This window comes from Zootoca vivipara, chromosome 5 (genome assembly GCF_963506605.1).
Source record: "Zootoca vivipara chromosome 5, rZooViv1.1, whole genome shotgun sequence".
Taxonomy (NCBI): Eukaryota; Metazoa; Chordata; class Lepidosauria; order Squamata; family Lacertidae; genus Zootoca; species Zootoca vivipara.
In genome coordinates, this window is record NC_083280.1 from 71674012 (window position 1) to 71695709 (window position 21698).

At 43.6% G+C, this 21698-nt stretch overlaps 1 protein-coding gene across 1 annotated transcript in view; it reads right to left on the bottom strand.

The window, feature by feature from the left end:
- LOC118096386 (hexokinase-1) overlaps nucleotides 1-21698 on the bottom strand; it is a 34808-nt gene that overhangs the window by 7200 nt on the left and 5910 nt on the right. The window contains exons 2-10 of the mRNA XM_035138144.2: nucleotides 16256-16418; nucleotides 13035-13183; nucleotides 8537-8656; nucleotides 8015-8110; nucleotides 7179-7278; nucleotides 6886-7069; nucleotides 6160-6315; nucleotides 5381-5614; nucleotides 3253-3557 (exon numbers count right to left, since the gene is read on the bottom strand). Of these exons, the coding sequence (XP_034994035.1) occupies nucleotides 3253-3557; nucleotides 5381-5614; nucleotides 6160-6315; nucleotides 6886-7069; nucleotides 7179-7278; nucleotides 8015-8110; nucleotides 8537-8656; nucleotides 13035-13183; nucleotides 16256-16418 (1507 nt within the window). The remainder of the gene's footprint in view (nucleotides 1-3252; nucleotides 3558-5380; nucleotides 5615-6159; nucleotides 6316-6885; nucleotides 7070-7178; nucleotides 7279-8014; nucleotides 8111-8536; nucleotides 8657-13034; nucleotides 13184-16255; nucleotides 16419-21698) is intronic.

Below are 21698 nucleotides of genomic sequence, written 5' to 3' on the forward strand. Positions count from 1 at the left end.
TATGTTACAGGAGGAAAAGGCTCTCTTATCTACTGTGAACTCACTGTGTTTCCAGTGCTGGGTTTTTAATCAAGAGTTTACACAACTTTATCCAAAATGCATACGTGTGTGTGTGTGTGTGTGTGTGTGTGTGTGTGTGTGTGTATCTATATCTGTCTGTCTGTCTGTCTGTCTGTCTGTCTGTCTGTCTGTCTGTCTGTCTATCTATCTATCTATCTATCTATCTATCTATCTATCTATCTATCTCTGTGTGGTGCATTGTTCCTCACCCCAGCTTCATATCAATAAGAGTCCCTAAGCCAGAGCTTTCCAAACATTTTATGTTGGTGACACACTTTTTAGACATACATCATTTCGCAACACAGTAATTCAAGGTTTGCATCATTTCACGACACAGTAATTCGGTTTTACTAGCAAACCGGAGGTTAAACTAACCTATTTCCAGCCTGTCCATAACCAAGGTATGAACTCCTTTGTATGGTGTAAACACATCCCTGCCTCGTCAACATCCTCTGGTGTGTACACAAACAGAAACCAATCTGACACTAATGTGAAACTGGTGGGTGGGGCTCCACGGCACTCTGAGGCAGTAATGAGAACACATCCTTACACTAAGCTCAAGTTATTCATGCATTTAAACAAACATGCTTAACCTGGCTACTTTTATTTTGGTGGAAAAGTGGCCTAATGCAATTTAGTCCCCAATTCTGGTTTTCTGCTGAAAACCGGCCCATATTCTACTTGCCCCCAAAGGGGCACTTTCGAAATCAAGCAACAAAAAACAGGGTGGGACCCTAATCTGGACACACAAACACGACTGTTTTTACTACAAAACAGAAACAGCCAGGTGAGAGCATACTTCTTCAAAATACATGACTTACAGCACATGTAGTTAACTGAAGGAGAGCAGAAAGGAGGACTGAAAGAGGAGTATTCCCCTTTTCTGGCTCATTTTTAAATGGCTTGCTGCTCAGGATTCTGAGAACCGTCTTACTGAGGGGAGAAGTCCCATTTAATTAGTCCATCGTGCCTGATGCAAGATCACATCAAGGTCGCAATGACTCTGCAAAAATTCCCTGAGTCACTGCATGGTCTTTCAGCATATACAACCTCTGGTGCTGGGCAAAGGTGCCCCTAGCCCCTGATTGGCTAATGGGAAAAGCTACCCTTCTGCCTTTCTGATAAAATCTGGTCTTTGGCCTGGGTCTAATGGCCCCTATTCGGATGTTGATTGTGAATCACAACAACCACATATGCCTGTGTTCAGCTTGTAGGTGGGGTCTGTGGCCCTAATAGAGGATGAGACAAGCTAGCTTTGTTATTTTTTTTATCTGTACTTGAATTCCCAATGGTATCTTTACATTCTTAGCTTTTTATTAACCACCTTCTATGGTATTGGGTTCTCATGTTTATTTTAAGAAACATTTGTGCATTTAACCTTGGGTGGCTTCTTAGAGTAAGCTTGGCTCGGCATCTTGTTCCTGGCTGACTGACTTGTAGGTTGGAGGCTCAAAAGACAGTGAATAAACTGTTTGGCTCTTGTCTGTGTGAATCCCAAGGACACCCAGAAAAAAAATCTGAATTTCCCTTGGCTAAGGATGTGGGGGGGGGGGACAGGGGTGGTGGCAGTACTAGTGGGCAGGGTTGGTTTTTTCACTAGTCTCTCTCTCACGCTGACAACTTGGAATAACAAAACTATTACATGCTGGCAGTGTGGGAAAGGAAAGCCCTATACATAGGAAACTTTTGGGGGAAATCCTTGGGTGAACAAGGAGGATTTCTCTACGGGGCGGAGGGTGGGGACACACTGCAAGGCAATTATTCTCTTCAAAAAAGCGAGAGAAGTTGGATCGCTGGGAATGGATGAATTACTATACATGGAACATTAGCCAGCCAGCAGATGGCGATGTTTCTCCATCTTCATTTAAAAGCTGTGATCTTTCAAATAAATGCAAACTTTCATTTTACAGAGCCATCAGGAAGAGAGACAAGAAAATGCAAGAACCAATTGAGTGCCACATCAAAAACCCACCGGAAGTCTAAAGGACCACTCAGTTAATGAGTAAGTGACAAACGGACTCCTGTCTGTTGCCAATGGCATTTTTTTATGTGGTGAAATGAGGCTGAACTGAGTTTATCTTCACTTGATTCTGGAATACTGGACCAGAACCTGTATGTGATGTGATGGGTTTCAAACTGGAATTCTCCGCATCCCAAACAACCTTCCGAAAGCACATATACAATCTGAGCAAAGACGGGTCTTGGATGTTCACTGGACGCGTTTGACATACCAAAAAATCAAATAAGGCAGGTGTCAGCAAACCCAAGAAAAAAGTGGTCCCTAGGAATTGTGAATCTTAGCTCACCATGGAGCTGGGATATGTTTTTATTGCCATCCTCATAGAAGAAAGACATCGGAAATTTTAGCTGGACCACAATTGTGATTTTGTTTCTGATGAATCGTGATAACTAAAGCATATGAAAACCTCATCAGCTGAAAAGTGGCATATTAAGGCTGAAATTCTAAATACTGAGTAAGCCCAATTGAGCACAGTAGGCGTTACTTCCAAGTAAGCAGGCATAAGATTGCACTGTAAATGTACTAAATAAATCTGCAGGACTGATATTAAGGCTCAATATGGCACTTATTCATTAGATCTTACGCATTGAAAATCTGTTCAACTTTTAGATACAGGCCAAGATCTAAACAGGCATCTACACTCTCTGCACCCCGTTGCCTCCTCGAAAATGCTTCCACCAGGTTCTCCAAACTGCTCTTCAACATCAACCAGTTCTACAAAGCAGTTTGGAGCTTTCCAAAGTGGGGAGGGGGACATCAGTCTGAGGACATAATCTATTTTATTTCCATTTCCCCAATGAAAAGTGGTAGCAACCTGAAACTGCCTTTTGTGTTCAGTTTGCAGAACACAAAATTCTACAAGTACAATGGGGGGGGGGCAGTTATGGAGGAATGTCTCCTTACCTGCATTTGGGGGGGGGGGGCGCTGTAAAACTTTCCTTTATTTTATTTTATTGCATTTCACTCTTTAATTCTGTGAACTTGATATGGTTGCACCTCTATTTTTCTCTCTGTGTTCTTAAGTCACTTTGAACTGATGCTGGGAAAGCAACAGTATTTTAAAAAACCAAGCAAACCAGAAATGGGCTCCCAGCCTTAGGATTATTAGCTGCCTCATTCTGCAATGAGGAAACTAGGCTGCCTCTTCCAAAGGTCCCTTCCCAAGGACCTACCTGTCCCATCAGGTGTGCTGCGGACGAAGGTGGGCAGCATTTTGACTTTAGCGTGTTCGTGCGATTTCTTCTTGAGGCCTGCTTCTATCTCCATCCGCATCCTCTTCTTCACCTGCAGCAGCTGCTCATGAGTGAGCTTGAATTCGGCCAAGGTCTCGTCTATCAGGCGGTGCTGCTCTGACAGCCGGTATGCTACTGCTGTCACCATCGCAGCGCCCTTGCCGCTGCCGCTCTCAGACAACAAAAAGCGCACGTCTGAGTCGGGCACTAAGCGGCGCACTGTTTTGTGCAGCCGTCGGGAGTACCTGCAAAGTGGGGGGGGAACAGTAGGTTCAGCAATAGGAATTTCCCCTTAATTAAAGGTGTGGGGGGGGGGAAATCACTGGGTCAGGGCCAAGGAGCTGTCTAGACAGTGGATAAATAGGAAATGTGTGTCCCTCCTAATTTTGTTGGACTACAACTCCCATCAGACCCAGCCAGTGGTCAGGATGATGGGAGTTGTAGTCCAGCAACATAAGGAAGGGTACAGGTTCCTGATCCTGATCTAGTGTAATAGCAGTTTGCTTTATAGATACAAGCCAGAGCACCTAATGATGCAAAAACAGCACATATAACAGCAATCCAGACATAAACTGAGAGCCGATGCCATTTGAGAGATGCAAGAAACTTTCCCGTGTCATAGTCCCACACCTGGCCAGAAATATCCATACAGGAGAATGCTGTGGGAAGACTGAAGGACATGGTTCTTTCTAAAACTGGCAATGCCACCACCAGGAGAATGACAAAGCCAGCGTGGGAAGGAGCCACATCGTCCAGCTCTTGCATATGGTTCCTCTCTGCAGACGTCACAGGAGCAGAGTGAGAAATAATCGCAGGAAGTAGCTCCCACGCTGCTCCAGCACTGCAGGCCTAATAGACGGGGCACTGGGAATGGTGTGCCTGCCTTGCACACAGATACTGATCCACACCCACTCTGCTTATATGCACGCGCACAAAGCCAACACCAGAGGTGGGTGAGAGAACGGCCACTGTGGTCTACTGGCTGGGTGATTTTGTAGAATCATGGAACTGTAGAGTTGGAAGGGTCCACAAGGGTCATCTAGTCCTACCCCCTGCAATGCAGAGGCTCAAACCCATGTTCCTGAGCTTAAGAGTCTCATACTCTATCAACTGAGCTAGGTGACAATAAAATGCTTAAATCAGCCTGCTGAAGAAAAGCTAGCTATGAGCGACTTTTGTGAAAAAGAGATGGTGAGCTCAGCTCAGTTCTGCTACTGAATACAAACTCCTAGGCTCAGAATGTGCTTTGAAACATATAGAGAGGCTTGGAGGGCCACATTTTGCCCCTGGGAGCTACAGGTTCCCCAGCCCCAGCAGTATAAACCTTTGTTGCTCTGTTTCTCCAGGACAAGTTATCTTCCACATACAGACAAATATGTTAAGAGTAATATCTAGGCAACACCAAAAAAAAAACCCAAAAAGCAAAAACAAAAACCGAGCCTCCACAGCTGCTTTTCCAATAGTGTGGCATCACTTGTTTATTTTCTTTATTAAATTTCTATACCACCCTTCATCCAAGGATCACAGGGTGGTTTGGAGTGTGTAACTGCAAAGTACCCCCTTGCATCTGTATGGTACAAGTTAACATGGGGGGGGAATAAACTACAGGCTATTGCATGTTACGGGCACATCACTGCAATGTGCAGAAAACTATGGTACAGTAGTTGCAAAGATTGTCTGCTGCAAGCAGCTACCTGGTATTAGCGCTGAGGGATAGCTCAGCTGCTAGAGCCTGAGACTCTCAATCTCAGGGCCATGGGTTCAAGCCCATGCTGGGTGAAAGATTCCTGCATTGCAAGGGGTTGGACTACATGATCCCTGTGGTCCCTTCCAACTTCGATTATTCCATGTGCATTGTAAGCACTGCCTCCTGCCTAACTTACTGAGCTGCCTTTGGACTGTGATATTTACAGCCCACTTTCACTTCCTTTGAGAGCTCTGTTTACTTAGCCCAAGTCCAGAGCACACAGCCAAATGTCAGCTGGACGTGCTACATCTCTGACCTTTTGCAAGCGATGGTCCCTAACAGGTGCCAAGATGTAAATATGGAAACCTGGCAGGCTCTTACTGCGGATGCATCTTGTAAAGGGAGCCATCAACCCCCACGGTGGTGCGCAGGCGGCCCACTCCCTTGTTGTCCCGCAGCTGGTTAAGGATGGCACCCAGAGTGGCAGCCACCAGGTTGGCAGAGCGGAAGGAGACGATTGTGCATACGTGATGGACGGCGACGCAGTCTTCGTGGGAGGGCTCAACCCCAAGACGGGCAAGTATCTCCTTGGCCTTTTGCAAACCTTCCTTGCTCCTAAAAACAGAAACCGCAAAAAAGTTACGATAAGGTAACACAATCTTGAGGGATGGGCAGGTTGCTCACCAAGGGAAAGTGTTGCGAGAGTCCGAGAATGGGTGCAACAGAGTCCCGTGGAAATCTTGTGAGGAAAGGAAGGGAGGCTGAGATTAGAATCTGTGATATTAAGAGCCTACAGAGCACAAAGAGGTTTTCAGTTCCACTGTGCTGGATTTGGGTGGTGGATTCTCTGTATTGTGCACCACTTTTAAACAGCGGGACCCGTTAAGGGTAAAATTCTGGAAGCAATTGTTTTAAATTAGGCCACATGGTGCAAAGCCAGAAAATGTCAGGTCAAAAGGCTGCAGCTTCAGAAGACATACATACACTGATGTCATTTGAAAGCTGGAAAGTGCTGCCTATTAAGCTAATGACAAAACTCTATTTTTAAAAGCCCGTCCAGGAGTTGCTCTTAGAATCCAACTGCCTATATTCCACTCCCCTATTCATTCCACAAGTATTCTAGGTTGGAAGCATAGGAGGAAAGCTTCAAAGCTACTTACTTCTCCATGGCAGAAACGTCCTTTGTTTCTAGCTTCCCTTTGGTTAAAAGTTCGGGAGTGATTCTCCCCTCAAAAAGAAGACCTTCTTTGGCCATTTTGACAAGGATCAGCCTGACGAGCTCGCCCATGTACATGCCACTGACCATCTTCTCAAACCTGGAAATATTACGGCAGAAACAGAAATCAGACACACTCACGAGTGGTTTACAGGCGTGTGGCCTGCTCCTGCATATAGTTACCCAAGATCAATTCCCAGTAGGTGCTGATGGGAGGCATCCTTAGGGTTCAAATCCTTCTTTAGCCGTCATGCTTACAGTGTGGAAGTCCTGAGCAAATCACTCTCCCTCTCAGCTGAACTCAATCAAGATCACCCACCCTGACGCACACACACACACGCCAACAGAATAAAATTAGGAAAGAATGATGGGTGACAAAAATTCCACTCACTCAAGGACGGGGGTCCCCAATTTCTGACAAATTTTCCCCCAGCTGCAAGAACCCCTCTGCCATGCTAGTTCCCCAGGTCATTCTAGAAAGTCCTGAAACCATCCACAAGTCTTCTTGGGGAGTGGTGAGCAAAAGGGAAGGAGGCAAGAATGGAAGGAGGATCTGCTCATGGGTCTTTTGGATCCAAGCCTTAAGGTGTAACTCCCCACCCACCACAAACCTTTGGGACAGGCATGAAAGTCTAAAACAAGAACAGCAGAAGAAAGGAAGCTCAATTACAATTGCTTCCCAGGGTTAACGGAACCCCGATCGATCTCCCTGTCAAATTCAGTCCGGATGTCTTCTAACAAGCCATCGTCTCCGAACGCTCCCCATTCGGTATTGATGCACATCCGCCCTTCGTCGCCTTCCACCAGATCAATGTGTCTCATTTCTTCCATGTAGCAGGCATTAGTGCCGGTACCTTAAAAGAAGGCCGTGGGATTAGTCAACAGGTTGTTGTTGTTTTTTTAAAGAGCAAACCAAAAATGTCAACATGCATTATGCTTGGCAAAGGAATCAAATGTCAATACCAATGATCAAGCCAACTTCGCAACGCTGGTCATCAAATCCGCAGGTCATCATGGTCCCTACGGTATCATTGACAACTGCCATGATGTCTGCATCGTAGTCCTTCAAAATGAAAGGGAATATTTCTAATATGCAATTTTACCAACACTTTTTGATAGGCATATTCTACTTGCTACTGTGACTCAGAATCTCAGTAAATGTTATTTACTGGGCACATTGTTTAGGTTTGCTAGCTGTTCATGGTTTCATATTTTGTTCCCTTATTACTACTGACCCAGGGACTTTACCCTTGAGTCTTAAGATCCTTTTCTTCTCAAAAACTCCATCAGCCAAAAATAAGACTCATTGGCTTCTGGACCACCAAAAGACCCCTCCTCTATCCATGTCAAATGCAGCTACATAAACAGAACTTTCCACAACTTGAAACTATCTTAGGTTTCTCTTCTAGGTCCATTGCCTTGGCTCAAATCCCATTCAATGGGGGATTCAGCTGGATGAACTTCCAAGCTAACATGCATAAAACTTCACTGTGATATTAAGAGAGGATTGTTTGAATCTAAGGATGTTGAGTCTATGGAAGTTTGTTTGGTATATAATATTATCTAGAACAAGAAATGCTACATAGCCCCCTCCCCAAGAAATTGGTTTCTTAGTCCAAACATCTTCTTGGCTCAATACTTTTACTAGGAGTTAAAAGCACCGTGAAATTAGCGACCGTCTAATCATTCCACAATGACACTGAAAAAGATTACACCTGCAAGTAACAAAAGATGTTCCATTATCAGCCAAGTTCATGTATCAATGCTAGCTATACATGTATATAAAAAGATAATCTTACCCCACGCTTCTTGATGGCTTTGTTAAGCAACTTCACTACATCTGCTCCCTCGACACCACTTGCTTTGAAACGTTTTGTCCAGGTTATTAGAATACCCTAATAAAATGAAAAATAAAATAAAATAAAATTATGACCCAAAGATATTAGGTCCAGTGTTTCTCTGAGACAAGACTCACTTTTTCAGTGTTTTTTTATTAAAAAAAAGAGTTTAAGATCAGTTTTCACATGTGGCGACACTGCTGGATTTCCTACACATCAATTTGCCCATGTTCGCATGGAGGACATAATATGGGTGAACAAATCTACACACATACTCCAAGTTGTGCAGTGTTATTTGTGTATTTATGGATCGCTTCCCATGAAGCATCCCAAAGCCATTCCACAATACCTTAAAAACATATATAAAAAACAAGTGGATATATAAAAACTATTTTAAACCGTTACATATATAAAAACAGATTCAGACAATTGCATATCTAAAAGCAATTCCAGATGCAACACAGATGTCACCTGCATTCTTACCTCATCTAACTTGGTTTGCCTACATGGAAAAGAAAATGTGAACCCAACAGGCAACTTCTTGTTCTTGATTTCCTGCTTCTCCATGAAATCGCCTAAACATTCAGCAACGTGGTCAAAAAGCTGAGGAGAAAGGAAGGACAATAAGACAACATTTTAAAAGCCTGATACAAATAATAATTGCCTCTTCATCCCCATAGCCACTACTGGAAAAATTATTAGGTGATCCCATACCAATAAATACTATTTTGGTGGCAGTCCTATAAAACTGGAACATTTGGGGTGGAATTCAACGGAGTGTTAAGCAGATCACTCAGTCAGTGCAAGCGTTTTTGCTTGCCTGAAGGAATGATCTGCTCTCTCCTCCCACTTGGGGAGGTTGTTCTGGGGGTTCTCTGAACCTCCCCAAGCCAATTTCAGGGGTGTGCAGGGGGAGCGAGAGGAGGAGCCCTGCTGCACCAGCAGAACACCTTTTGCGAGCATCCTCTGGCAGGACTACACCTGTTGAATCCAGTCCTTTGGTATGCATTTCATACATGGGGGCAGAATCCTCCGTCGAAGCCATAACACTCAGCAGACTTCTCTGCAAACAACTCTCATTGTTTGTCACTGCAACCGTAAACACACCTCCTTAGAAGCAGGTCAGAGTGAAACCCATGGTACGGAAAATGTTGTCATGCTAGGGAGGCATACATCTTCCTGATCTTCTAGTCCAGGCATCCCCAAACTTCAGCCCTCCAGATGTTTTGGACTACAACTCCCATCTTCCCTGACCACTGGTCCTGTTTGCTAGGGATCATGGGGGTTGTAGGCCAAAACATCTGGAGGGCTGCAGTTTGGGGATGCCTGTTCTAGTCATTGCTAGGTTATTGTCGGGGACTGGGCAGATGAAGATAAGTGGTGGAGACCACCTCCCCAGGAGCCTCCCAGAGAGGAGGAAGGGGCAGATATCATAGCTCTAGAGGGCTGGTTCGACACAGGGCACACCTCAGAGGAAGAAGAAGAGGGAAGAAGTTGGGAAATAATGGGAGATGAGGAGCTAAGTAGTACTGAGCAGACAGGGCCCGAGCAGCAGCTGATTGATACGCTGTCACTGGAGTCTCCCAGAACCTGTCCTGTGCCCCAAAGCCAGGTGTTCACTGAGAACAAAGGGCTCAAAGGCAGGGGACCCTTAACAGCCACTGTAGAAGAGGGGAGGAGTCTGATGAATAGGGAAGTACGGAGGAGGGGGAGGCGTGGAGCTTCACTCAGAGCAATGTTAAGATACTGAAAGGAGCTTGGCTGACCTGCCTTGGCATCTGGAATAATAATAAAAAGGACTAAAAAGCCTGTGTTTTCTCTGTCTCTCTGCTTTCCTGGGCAATCAGCCAGGAGCTGTCGACAGCACCCTGGCAGTTATGGCTTATGCCATAATAATAAAACACCTGATCGCCTGTTCCATAAAGCCGTCTTTCCCCAATTCTTTGTCATTTTAACTACAGGTATGTGAAACAACTTGATAGCTACGATGTGCATGTTCTGCCTCCACTGTCAGAGTCAGTATTCCTCTCAATGGCAGTTACTGGGGGAAACAAGTGGGAAGAGCGCTGTTGGGTTTAAGTCTCTTGTGGGTTTCCCATAGGCTTCTGGTTGGCCACTGTGAGGGCAGGATGCTGGACCAGATGGGCCACTGACCTGATCCAGCAGTGCTCTTTTGATGGACTTAGTGTTGACTTCAGTTGTGGTTATAACACAATCTTGTTTGAATTAACCATAGTTAAGCAAGTTTAGCAAGTGGGTTTAGAGTAGGAATGCCCATTTGGCAGGTTAAAAACCTCTACGAGCAAGTATATTATTATCTACAAGGCTAAACAACACTCATACACCACAAATAAAAGTAATGATCTAAATCAAATATTCCCGATTTAAGTCTGGGGTGATTTTGTAATGCTGGAAAAATCTTCCTCCTTGATTTCCACCACCACCACCAAGGAGCCCAACACCTAACTGCCCCTTTTTAAATAATTGCTTTTAAATGTTACAGAGCTGCAGGTGTCACAGACCTACTGAGTTGTATTCAATGGTGTCATTCAGCTAACTGGAAAGAAAAATCACCCTCCCCATTCATTTTACCATCAGTTGAGTGGCAAATCTGAATATAAAGCCCATTGTTTTCCGGAACGAAATGTTTGCAACGTTGGAAAGTAACTTTCAGTTTTGGGCTAGTCATGATTTGCCCCTTCCACTCAGTCCTCCTTCCCCAGCTCAACTATCCCAAGCAAGCATTTTCAATTGGCAGCTCCTAACTGCATTGATGAATCATAATCACAATGCCGATTCCATGCAGAGCAAAAATGTCTTCTCTCCTTCTTTAAAGGCATATACCTGGAACTAGTTTCATATTTAATTTATGTAGGGCTTTTTATTTTTATTTTTTAATGTAGCACTATGCAGCCAAACGATGCAGAACTCTGAGCTCCAATTACAGTTTCAGTGCTGCAGCTCTTTCCATGCCATGGAACAGGTGTGACAATTGCTGCAATGGGGGAGCTGGAAATATTGGCACAGCACGAATACAGCCAGGTACAGAACAACAGAATTGGCTCCTCTGATGCTTGAGCCTTTACTTCATCAAATAAAATCCCAAAAGCTTCCATGTTTTTTATTTTTACAGAGCCATTTCCTTTTACATTATATCCTCCCCATTTATCTTCCTTGCAAAGTCACAGAAAATGCCCCATCATTTATCGCCAAAAACTTTTGGCGGCAAGCCTAAAGCTGTGTGAGCCTTAAAGTTGTTGTTGGCATTTGACTTTTACAGCCTGGCAACAACATGCATGTTCCAAAACTGAACAGGCCAATGCATCCCTTCCTGCATTGCAGGGGGTTGTACCAGATGACCCTCGGGATCCCTTCTAGGAAGAGGCGCAGGGCTCAAATCACCAAGATGCCGGTAAATAGTGACAAGAGCACTGCAGCTTTAAGCCCCAACCTCTATAATAATAATAATAATAATAATTTATTATTTATACCCCGCCCATCTGGCCGGGTTCCCCCAGCCACTCTGGGCGGCTTCCAAAAAAAACAGAAATTCTACCCTTTACTTTACTTGTAGTGGTGGAAACAGCAGCTTGTGCCATCTTTTTAAGTCAGAGGACGTTCCTAAGCTCTTCAGATGCTGCTGGACTACAACTCCCAGCGCCCCTAGCCATTTGCTACAGTGGCTGGGGCTCAAGGGAGTTGGAGTCCAATAACAAGTTGCTGAACATGTCATCAGAAATCCAAACACCTGGTAAAATTATGAAAGGTTTGCCACCATCCCAGGCACCTTAGCATTTTGATACTGGTTCATTTAAAAAACATACAAATACATTTTAAGTAACTATGAAAGAGTATATGCACTGTCATCGTTATCGAACCAGAGGCAGAATAAGCTGTCAGCCACAGGAACACAATAGACTTTCCCCAAAACATAAAACGGAAGTAATTTGGTCCTTTGACTACTATATGACTGATGCTAATTCTCTCTCATTCAGTCATGACCAACAAGACCATTTGGGACTTTTACGAGAGTCATTTTCGCATGCTGAAGTGACTGTGCAGATGTTTTCAAGAGCCAAATAGCAAGAACAGCACAGGCGAGCCTGGAATCTACTGGCTCAAAGTGGAATTTCTGCAACAGCAAGAAGATGCCCAGCGTGCCTCTGCCTAACCGGCCAAATTACTGACATTTAGGCTTAACAGCCATGAAGCCAGCATTCAGGTAACCAGGCATTAAGGCTCATCCTTAATGGCAATGGATTGGGTAAGGTAGGCTTTTTTTAAAAAAATGGCAGCACTGGTGACAGCAGATTCCAATACCTGCAACTTACACAGGAGCTTTTGCTGGGGGAAATAGGAGAAACTCCTCCAGCCTTTCTTGGTCTCACCAACCATCCATGTAGCTTCTACAGCCTGAGTTGCTGGCTGCAAAATGTATACTTGGACAAATTTGCATATGCAAGGGCAAAAGAAAGAAAGATAACAGCAAGTTGTTTGTGATTGTAGCTGAACTGCTGTATTATGAATCTTGGGTCACAAAGCTAGAAGGGTAAAATAAGTGTACAAATAAACCAAAAAAACAAACATATTTAGCTCACAACTGGGTCATCATTTTCATGCCCATGGATCAGGATTCTAAGCTGCCTTCCAATTCAACAAGTCATCATTGTACAGGAAACATTGGTTTGCAATGAATAAACTAGAATAAATTATCACAAGAAGCCAATTTCCTAATATTAAAAAAACCTAGCATTCTGCATTATTCTCAACAGAGAAGTTGGCCTCAAAACATACATCCTAACTTTCCACCAAATGAGCAAGTCTTTTACTTCCTTTAAAAACTAAAATTACAAGGTAGTAGTTTTTATTTTATCCTTCAAAACTGTATCAGAAAATCGAAACAATACCATGTGAAATATTTTTCAAAAAATGTTTTACAACCCTCACATATTGCAAGAATATTCCTAGGAAGCAATCTTACCCGTGTTCCACTGCCATGCATAATATCCTCGGGAGTGTTATAAATCTCCGTTTCCATTTGCACAGTCTGCTTTTTCTCATGAGACACTTTCACTCGCAAAATACGAAAATAAGATCCACCAAGATCCAGGGCAATGAAATCTCCTTTCTCTGTTTTGGAAGAAACAGAACATCAACACTTAAGCATCAAGTCGCTCTGGATGCACAATGAATCATTGCCATCCAGGACCAGGTGGCGCTGTGGGTTAAACCACAGAGTCTAGGGCTTGCTGATCAGAAGGTCGGCGGTTCGAATCCCTGCAACGGAGTGAGCTCCCGTTGTTCGGTCCCAGCTCCTGCCCACCTAGCAGTTCGAAAGCACATCAAAGTGCAAGTAGATAAATAGGAACCGCTCCGGCGGGAAGGTAAACGGCGTTTCCGTGTGCTGCTCTGGTTCGCCAGAAGCAGCTTTGTCATGCTGGCCACATGACCCGGAAGCTGTCTGCGGACAAACGCCGGCTCCTTCGGCCTATAGAGAGAGATGAGCGCCGCAACCCCAGAGTCAGACACGACTGGACCTGATGGTCAGGGGCCCCTTTACCTTTTTACATAAAATAATGCATTGGGTACTGAAAGTTAAACTACAGTATCAGCATTCACTTTTAACACTGCAAATATATCAGATCAACCCAAGTGATTAGCCTCATCCTATCTAATCAGACAAGCAAAGACCACAATCCTTTATTTGTTTGGAGACTGAGATTACCAATTAAAACAACCTATGGAACGAAAGTAAAGAAAAACCCAGTGTGTGTAAACAGAGCACAGGCAAACACTGAAGTTCAAGTACATGGATGCAGATGCAAACACACACACACACACACACACACACACACACACACACACACACCCCTCTATTTTAAAAGGATGTTCAAACCCTCAAAACAGGCTCTGCTGATTTACTTCTTGGCCTAATTTCAATTTTTCATTGCTTTCTGAATTTTAATTAAGCTTTAAAAGTGGCAAAAAGCAGGAAGGGTAATAAGCAAAATAAAACATTGGATCGTTTATGACATTGGCTGGCTTACCATTCACTTTCAGTTTGAGACTCGCTAAATACATCATTCTTACTTTATCACCACCAACACATTCTTGGCCACCTGGACACAATCAATTTCGCCCATACAAATAAGCCTTGGACACCATACCCATCCAACAATCTTGCAACACAGCTGTAACTTCCCACTAAAGCAGCCTTGTTTCTGTTTCAGCACTAACATCACACCCACATAAAATGTCAAGCATGGTTCTCCCCTTTTTAACCGGTAGGTGTTCTATTACTCTTTCCAAAGATGGTTTTCTTCCAACAATGTTCTCATCTCAGCAAAAATGGCAACAAATTCCTTACTCTCACCTGCCTCTCTTTGGGCCTGTCCACTCATGTGGGTGAGAAATCAATGAAGAATTGAAATTAGGCCAGGAAGTGTTAGGACTTTAAACCTAAGACGCTGGCAAATTAGCAAGGTCATGTGATTTAAGTTGTTAAGTCGTTAAGTTGTTAAGATGTTCAGTATATATAGAGTGTTTGTTTTGTTTGCCTGCGGGGTGTGGAGCAGTCATGTCTGAAAGCTCTGGAGGTGTTTCTGTTATCTGTTTGCAATAAATCTGTCTGTAGAAAGTTGGGCTTCCGTGGGTCGTTTCTGGCAAAGCTACAAAGCTTTTACCGCAACAAGAATCCAGCCGCTGTGCTTAAAGCTCTGCAAAGAGAACTGTTTCTGGTCTGTACAGCGCAGCTGAAGCGTTTTACTGGACCAGTGCAGAAAACCTCTTAGGAAGTACCGGTAAATCAGTTTGCTATTCTGAGGGCAACTTGCAAGCTGATGTTAGAGCAGTGTTTTTGCCTGAAGTTATGCAAATCGTATTAGGTATACAAATAGACTTGTATTGTTTGCCACCAAAAAAGGGAGACCCAAATCTGTCAGTTTGGGAAACCACATTTCTAAATAGCAGAGCAAACTACAAAAGCATCTAAGAGGCAATACTTTCAGGGGTGCCAATGAAGAAGCGTGAGATCTGGGAGCTGCATCCCAGAATCCCTTGCACCGCCATGGCTCTTTTATTATGCTCCATTGTGCATCATTACCTGCACCCACGATACTCTGTGTGCAGCAAAGCTCTTCAAATTGTATTATAATTTTATTTATTTAGCAAACAGCCCTATACTCCATTTTTCATTAAAAATATATATAATCTCAGTGGCTTGGGGCAGCATAATACCCAGAACCGGCATCATTTTGAAGCTGAATGTAATTTTTAAACCAATCTGTCAATAAAACCAATTAAATATCACTGTTCTGTACAAGTACTGAGCATTAAGCAAAATGTGCAAACAGCCTTTTATCACTGTAGTCCATCGCTAATTTAGAATGAGCCCCATTAGCTTTTTTTAAAAAAAAGGGAAAAGCACACACTAGAACAGATGGCCTTTCCCCCTAAAGTAATTGAATGCTGGAATACACTTCAGACAAATGCAGCACTTCAGAAATGTCCACTCTGGGATATGTTGCAAATTAACACCGTCCGCACACTCACATCCAAGTCAACAAGACACTTAAAAACTCTAGCTTGTATAATCAATTTTAAACTATTATGCAAACCTGCTTAATATTTGACTAAATAATTTATACCGCATATGTATGGAATGTTTTGGCAGCTGGGGGAATACAAGTATTCATTGTTCTAAGTTTTTCAGAAACTGAATTTAAGATTAACCACAGTTTAGGGTTTGGATAGCTAACTAAACTCTGTTTAATCAAAGGCAGAAGCAGAAGCTTCTTACCTCCTCAAAGCAGCACAAAAGAAGGAAGGGCCTGTGTTATATCTGAATGCAGCCACTGTGTCTAGGTATTGAGCATAGACTGCAACTTGTTGTTTGATTTGGGTTTCAAACACACTGTCTTCTTCTTAAGTTTGTACAAGCAACACACCCTGACCCCAAGACAACAGGAGCCAAAGCTATTTGCCATAGGGAAATAGGCTGGGGTTTGTTTCTTTTTTAAAAATACTGTTTCTCTTTGCCCAAACATTGCTGAGAGTTTCTTTTAGTTTTACATACTTGGACCACTTTATGCATACATGTGAAGCTAATGGCTCTCATTGTGCTCGTAATAGTAACAAGAGATTGTTCTGGTTTTGTTTCAGAAAACTGTTTGTTAACGAAGTACAACAGCACATAATCCTTACCTGTGCCATCAGGAATAGACCTTACAAATGTAGGAAGCATCTTTACTGAGGCTGTTGGGTTAAAGTCCCTAGAAAGTCCGTTCTGCATCTCTCTCCTGAAGCGTCCCATAATATCCAGCAGAGTTTCATCAGAGAGCCGCATGGAGTACAGATATTTATCGATCTGGAGGGGACATAAGAGAAAAGCACACAACATTCAGACCTTGCACCATTTTGTGTTAACTTTACTACATTATTAATTTGTGTCATTTGATTTCCAGCTGGCTCCATCCCAAGTGCTTAGGGCAGGTAACAATATTTTAGCTGCAAAGCTCCCAATTACAAAATAATTAACCACCATCTTGCCCTGCCCCCAACCCTATCCCTGGCACCAAAAGCCAATTAAAAGGTCTTACGCTGCTTCCAAAAGACCCCTAGGCTTCGGCCTCCGTGGAAGACAATTCTCGAGTTGAGAGGCAGCAACCAAAAAGTATTTGTGGTCCTGGTGGTGCATAAATGGCAAGGTTAAGAGGTGTTTCCAGCTGATCTTAAACGTCATGATGAAACACAGGGATGGAAGCCATTACTGAGGTAGAATGACTCCATCTCTTAGGCAGGCATCCCCAAACTTCGGCCCTCCAGATGTTTTGGACTACAATTCCCATCACCCCTGACCACTGGTCCTGTTAGCTAAGGATCGTGGAAGTTGTAGGCCAAAACATCTAGAGGGCCACAGTTTGGGGGTGCCTGCTGTTAGGGTTCAGTGAACCAGCACCTTGAATGGAGCCCAGAAAGCAATAGGCAGAAATTGTGCACAATGAAATTATTTTATCATCAACGTTATCATCATCATCTTGTCCTTCTCTACTTAAAAGCCCACTTAGCATTTGATTCAGTTAGCATTAAAATGTGAACCTATCTAGTCTACACTTTCCAACACAACAGGTGAACCAAAATATAGCCATCTTCTGAAATTCACACTTCTCCAAATTTTGCAATGATGTTCTCCAGTTAAGTTATGTGTACAAAAATGCATACACATGGCCAAGGTTTGCATAAAATGCATGCATTTGTGAAAACAACATTGAAAAATGCATTAGATTAAGAGAAAATATAACACAGGAAAAAATGCATAGGGAAATACACTGTCCTTGGGGTTCTGCTGACCCTCCAGAGTGGATCTTGGAGAGGCACAGAAGGCAGGCAGGGGAGGGAGGAGGAAACCCCATTGTGCTAGCTAGGGTCTTTGTGCTGGCTTCTGCTAACGCAACGATGGATTGATTTCTGGTGGGTCACAGATGAGGATATAGAGTCTAGTAAATACCAATAGAGCAGTAGATTGTGAGCTGTGTGGCTCAGCTGCTGAAGGCGATGAGAGACGGGGCTCTCCAAGTGGGTATTATTAAATGCCATTTGCTACCAGCAGCAGAGCTGCAAACGGAGAAGTCATGGGTTCCGTTTCAAGTTTTGGAAAAGAATGTTCTCCCACAGGCACAGGCTCTCCCGCCTGAAGCACAGACAGCTTCTTCGGTTTGCTTTCTACTATGCTCAGCCTCTTCACTATTCTGCTCTAGCAAAAGCTATCCATGGCCTTGATCCAAAGGAGCGCAGGTGGTCCTCAAATGGTGTGACCAATACAGCATCCCCCAAAGCTTCATCCCAACCCACTTTGGGAACTGCCCTATATGTGTGTAGACAGACATGCTCACAACCACAAACTACAAACATAGATCCCAAAATGCTCTATTGCCTAGACCCCCCCCCACACCTATCGTTCATCCAATGGAGGAGGGAAGGGACTCCAAGAATAGCTCTGGAAATGGATCTTTTCTCTCTCTTTTTTGACAAAGCAATAATAAAAATAAATAAAAACGTGCATTTCGGTCTTGAAAGATCTACATTGGCTCCCAGTACATTTCTGAGCACAATTCAAAGTGTTGGTGCTTACCTTTAAAGCCCTAAATGGCGTCGGTCCAGTATACCTGAAGGAGCGTCTCCACCCCCATCGTTCTGCCCGGACACTGAGGTCCAGCTCTGAGGGCCTTCTGGCGGTTCCCTCGTTGCGAGATGCCAAGTTGCAAGGAACTTGGCAGAGGGCCTTCTCGGTGGTGGCGCCTGCCCTGTGGAACGCCCTCCCAACAGATGTCAAAGAGGAAAACAACTACCAGACTTTTAGAAGACATCTGAAGGCAGCCCTGTTCAGGGAGGCTTTTAATGTTTAATAGATTATTGTGTTTTATTTTTCTGTTGGAAGCCGCCCAGAGTGGCTGGGGAAACCCGGCCAGATGGGCGGGATATAAATATATTATTATTATTATTATTATTATTATTATTATTATTATTATTATTATTCCATTTGTATTGTATTGTACCATGTGAGCTGAGAGGGTTAATAGCTCAGCCCTGCATCATGGGGCCCGTGATGTTTCATATGTCCGGAAATGCTGAGTGCTGTGTGCTGTTGTGTTTTCTGTGTAATATGAAACGCTGTATGTTTCCTGTTCTGTTCTGTTGCTGATCTCAGCCGAGATGGATCTAACGACCCCGGCTGAAGAACTCTTAAAAAATCTTCTGTGTTTTATCGAGCTGGGAGTCGCTCTGATTTATTACAGACTCAAGAGGCTGATATCGCTGTTCGCTGCTATACACTCTGCTGTTTGTGTTGAGAAGCAGAAAGCTTTTAAGAGACTTTAAAAGCAGAACGCTCAGCGGAAACACGCTGGACATTTTAGTGACGCAGCTAGGATGCCTTATGCTCCAGCTGCTGAGTTGATAACTACCACGTTATCCCAACATACCATTCCATTGTACATATCCAACCTCCCAAAATTTCAACACCTCTTGTGATGGTTTGACCCCTTTCTGATTTAACAGTACAAATTCTACAAATACCTTCCATATCTCCTCAAAATCATTTCTCCTGCATATTCCCCGTCTTACCTTAATAGCGCATTGGAAATGGATCTTAATGCATAGGCAGGCTCATATAAGAGAGCCAGTCCTTGATATATTTGAGTCCTAAGTTATTTAGGACTTTAAAAGATTAACGCCAGCCCCTTGAATTGTGTTCGGAAGTAGACAAGGAGCCAATGAAACCATTTTAAAAAATGAGGATATGCATTCCATTTGCTTCCATTTGAGAAGCAAAGAGGAGAAACATTCTCAATCTTAAAACCTGAAGAGTTGCTAGATGGACCAATGGTTTGATCTAGGATATGGCAGCTTCCTATGGTCGTCAAAGAGGGAAACATTTTTAAAATTTTGCTACATCTTTAGAAAGTGCAGAAACTGTTACAACTGTTTAATCTGCTTTGCAAGCAACTTCTAGTCTCTCCATGTCAATAAACATTTTTGGATATGGAAAACCACTTTGCCTAAAGCATAACTTTCCACAACTGTCCCTTTTGATGTGATATGAGGTACAACTTAATCTTCTGATATGATAAAATACAGCATATTCATAATAAACCAAGGCCCATGGCCTCCTACTGCTCTCTGCAGCGCACATGGCCATCAGTCCCAGACTCTGTAGCAGTATATCAGGGGTCACCAACACAGTGCCCTTGAGTGTCCATGCACCCACAAGGCCTTTCCTGGCACCCACAGGGTCACCTCCACTTGTTGGAATTAAGACTTGAAAGATGCATTCTATTGTTGTGTACACGTACTACCAACAACAGCTTCTCTGATATGCAAACATGCCCATTGGTGACCCCTGCAAAGTTCATGTCCTCAATCCTCAACATTTGCCATAATGAAACATTTCAACCAACACAAAAGGATGTGGTTTGTTATTGCCTTGCACACAATACATACATTATGATCTTATTGAATATTACATTCAGCCAGACTTGTAAAGCAAACATATAGAAGTTGCCCGGGGCGGGGCGGTGCAGCCAGATTTTATTACCAAAGGCCTGACATGGTCACAATGACATCCTTCCAACTTGATAAAAGATTGTCTTTCTTTCCTCCTTCTAACCACCTACTCCCAGTGCTATAAAACTTTATAGAAGAAAAGCTACTCAAGCACAGGTTAGAACAGTTTTCAGGCAAATTACTGATCATTACAAGAAACCACTCCGTACATTAGCACTCTAAGGACTTTTACAATGCATGGTTGCAGTGTCCTAATATCACATAAAAGCAGGTAACCTCCTAAGGATAATATATAGCAGCTGGAATCCAAATGTGCACCTCAATCATTTCCACGGGTTTAGCCAAGGCTTGTGCCACAATATTGAAATCAAATCAAATCAGGCATGTCCTGCAAAAGACATGCAAGGTCTATTTGCAACCTGACATAAAGAGAGAAATATATTTGCTACTGTTCCAGACTCACCCAGGCATTAGGAGATTGGGATCTGGGCTTTTAGGATGGAACACAGAAGACGGGTTGTTGCCCTAGCTCTCTCCAGCACAAATACACACAAAAACTGCACAGGCTTTTCATCTTTGCTCTGGTTTCTGGTCATTAAGGCCCAAGTGCATTCACACATGGATGTAAGGCAAATGTAAAGGACCCCTGGACCATAGCTGCCAAGTTTTCGCTTTTCTCGCGAGGAAGCCTATTCAGCATAAGGGAAAATCCCTGTAAAAAAGGGATAACTTGGCAGCTATGCCCTGGACAATTAAGTCCAGTCAAAGGCAACAATGGGGTGTGGCGCTCATCTCACTTCAGGTCAAGGGAGCCGGCGTTTGTCCACAGACAGCTTTCCGGGACATGTGGACAGCATGACTAAACCGCTACTGGCACACAGAGGACCGTGACGAGTGTCAGAGCGCATGGAAACGTCATCTACCTTCCTACTACAGCGATACCTATTTATCTACTTGCACTGGTGTGCTTTCGAACCGCTAAGTTGGCAGGAGCGACACATGGATGTACACAAGCTGCAGCAAAACTTGGGCTCATGTGCTCCTTCCACACCCTGCATGACTAGGAAAACAACTCCAAAGGGTTTTATGTCCACTTTCACTAACTGAACCAGGTCATGATTTAGCACTAACTCTGCTTAGTTGAAACAAGCCAGCATAACCCATGGTTTGGAGCTGGCTAATTTTGAAGCTGACCATCGCTAGCATGAACCACAACCCCCAATTCAGACTGACTGAGAAGCCGCAGTTAACTAAATGTTTTGAGGATAAAATTACAGAAGCTAACTCTCTATTTTCCTTCCTTATTTTGACAAAACAACATGCCTGGGCTTGCCCCCAGACTCAGATACCACAGGCCAAATAAAGCAATACTTTGGCTTCTATGCGTGAGGATTGCTGACAGCTTGAAGGGTATAATGTTACCTACTGTGTCTCTGTCATGTGAGGCTAAACAGCCTGAATGCAAGGAGAAATCTAACACTAAGCAAGTTGCATCTGTGTGGATACAGCAGAGAAAGCATAAGCAGACAACTACTACTTTTGGTATCATAAATTCACATGGAGTCAAGCTTTTTCAGTTCCCAAA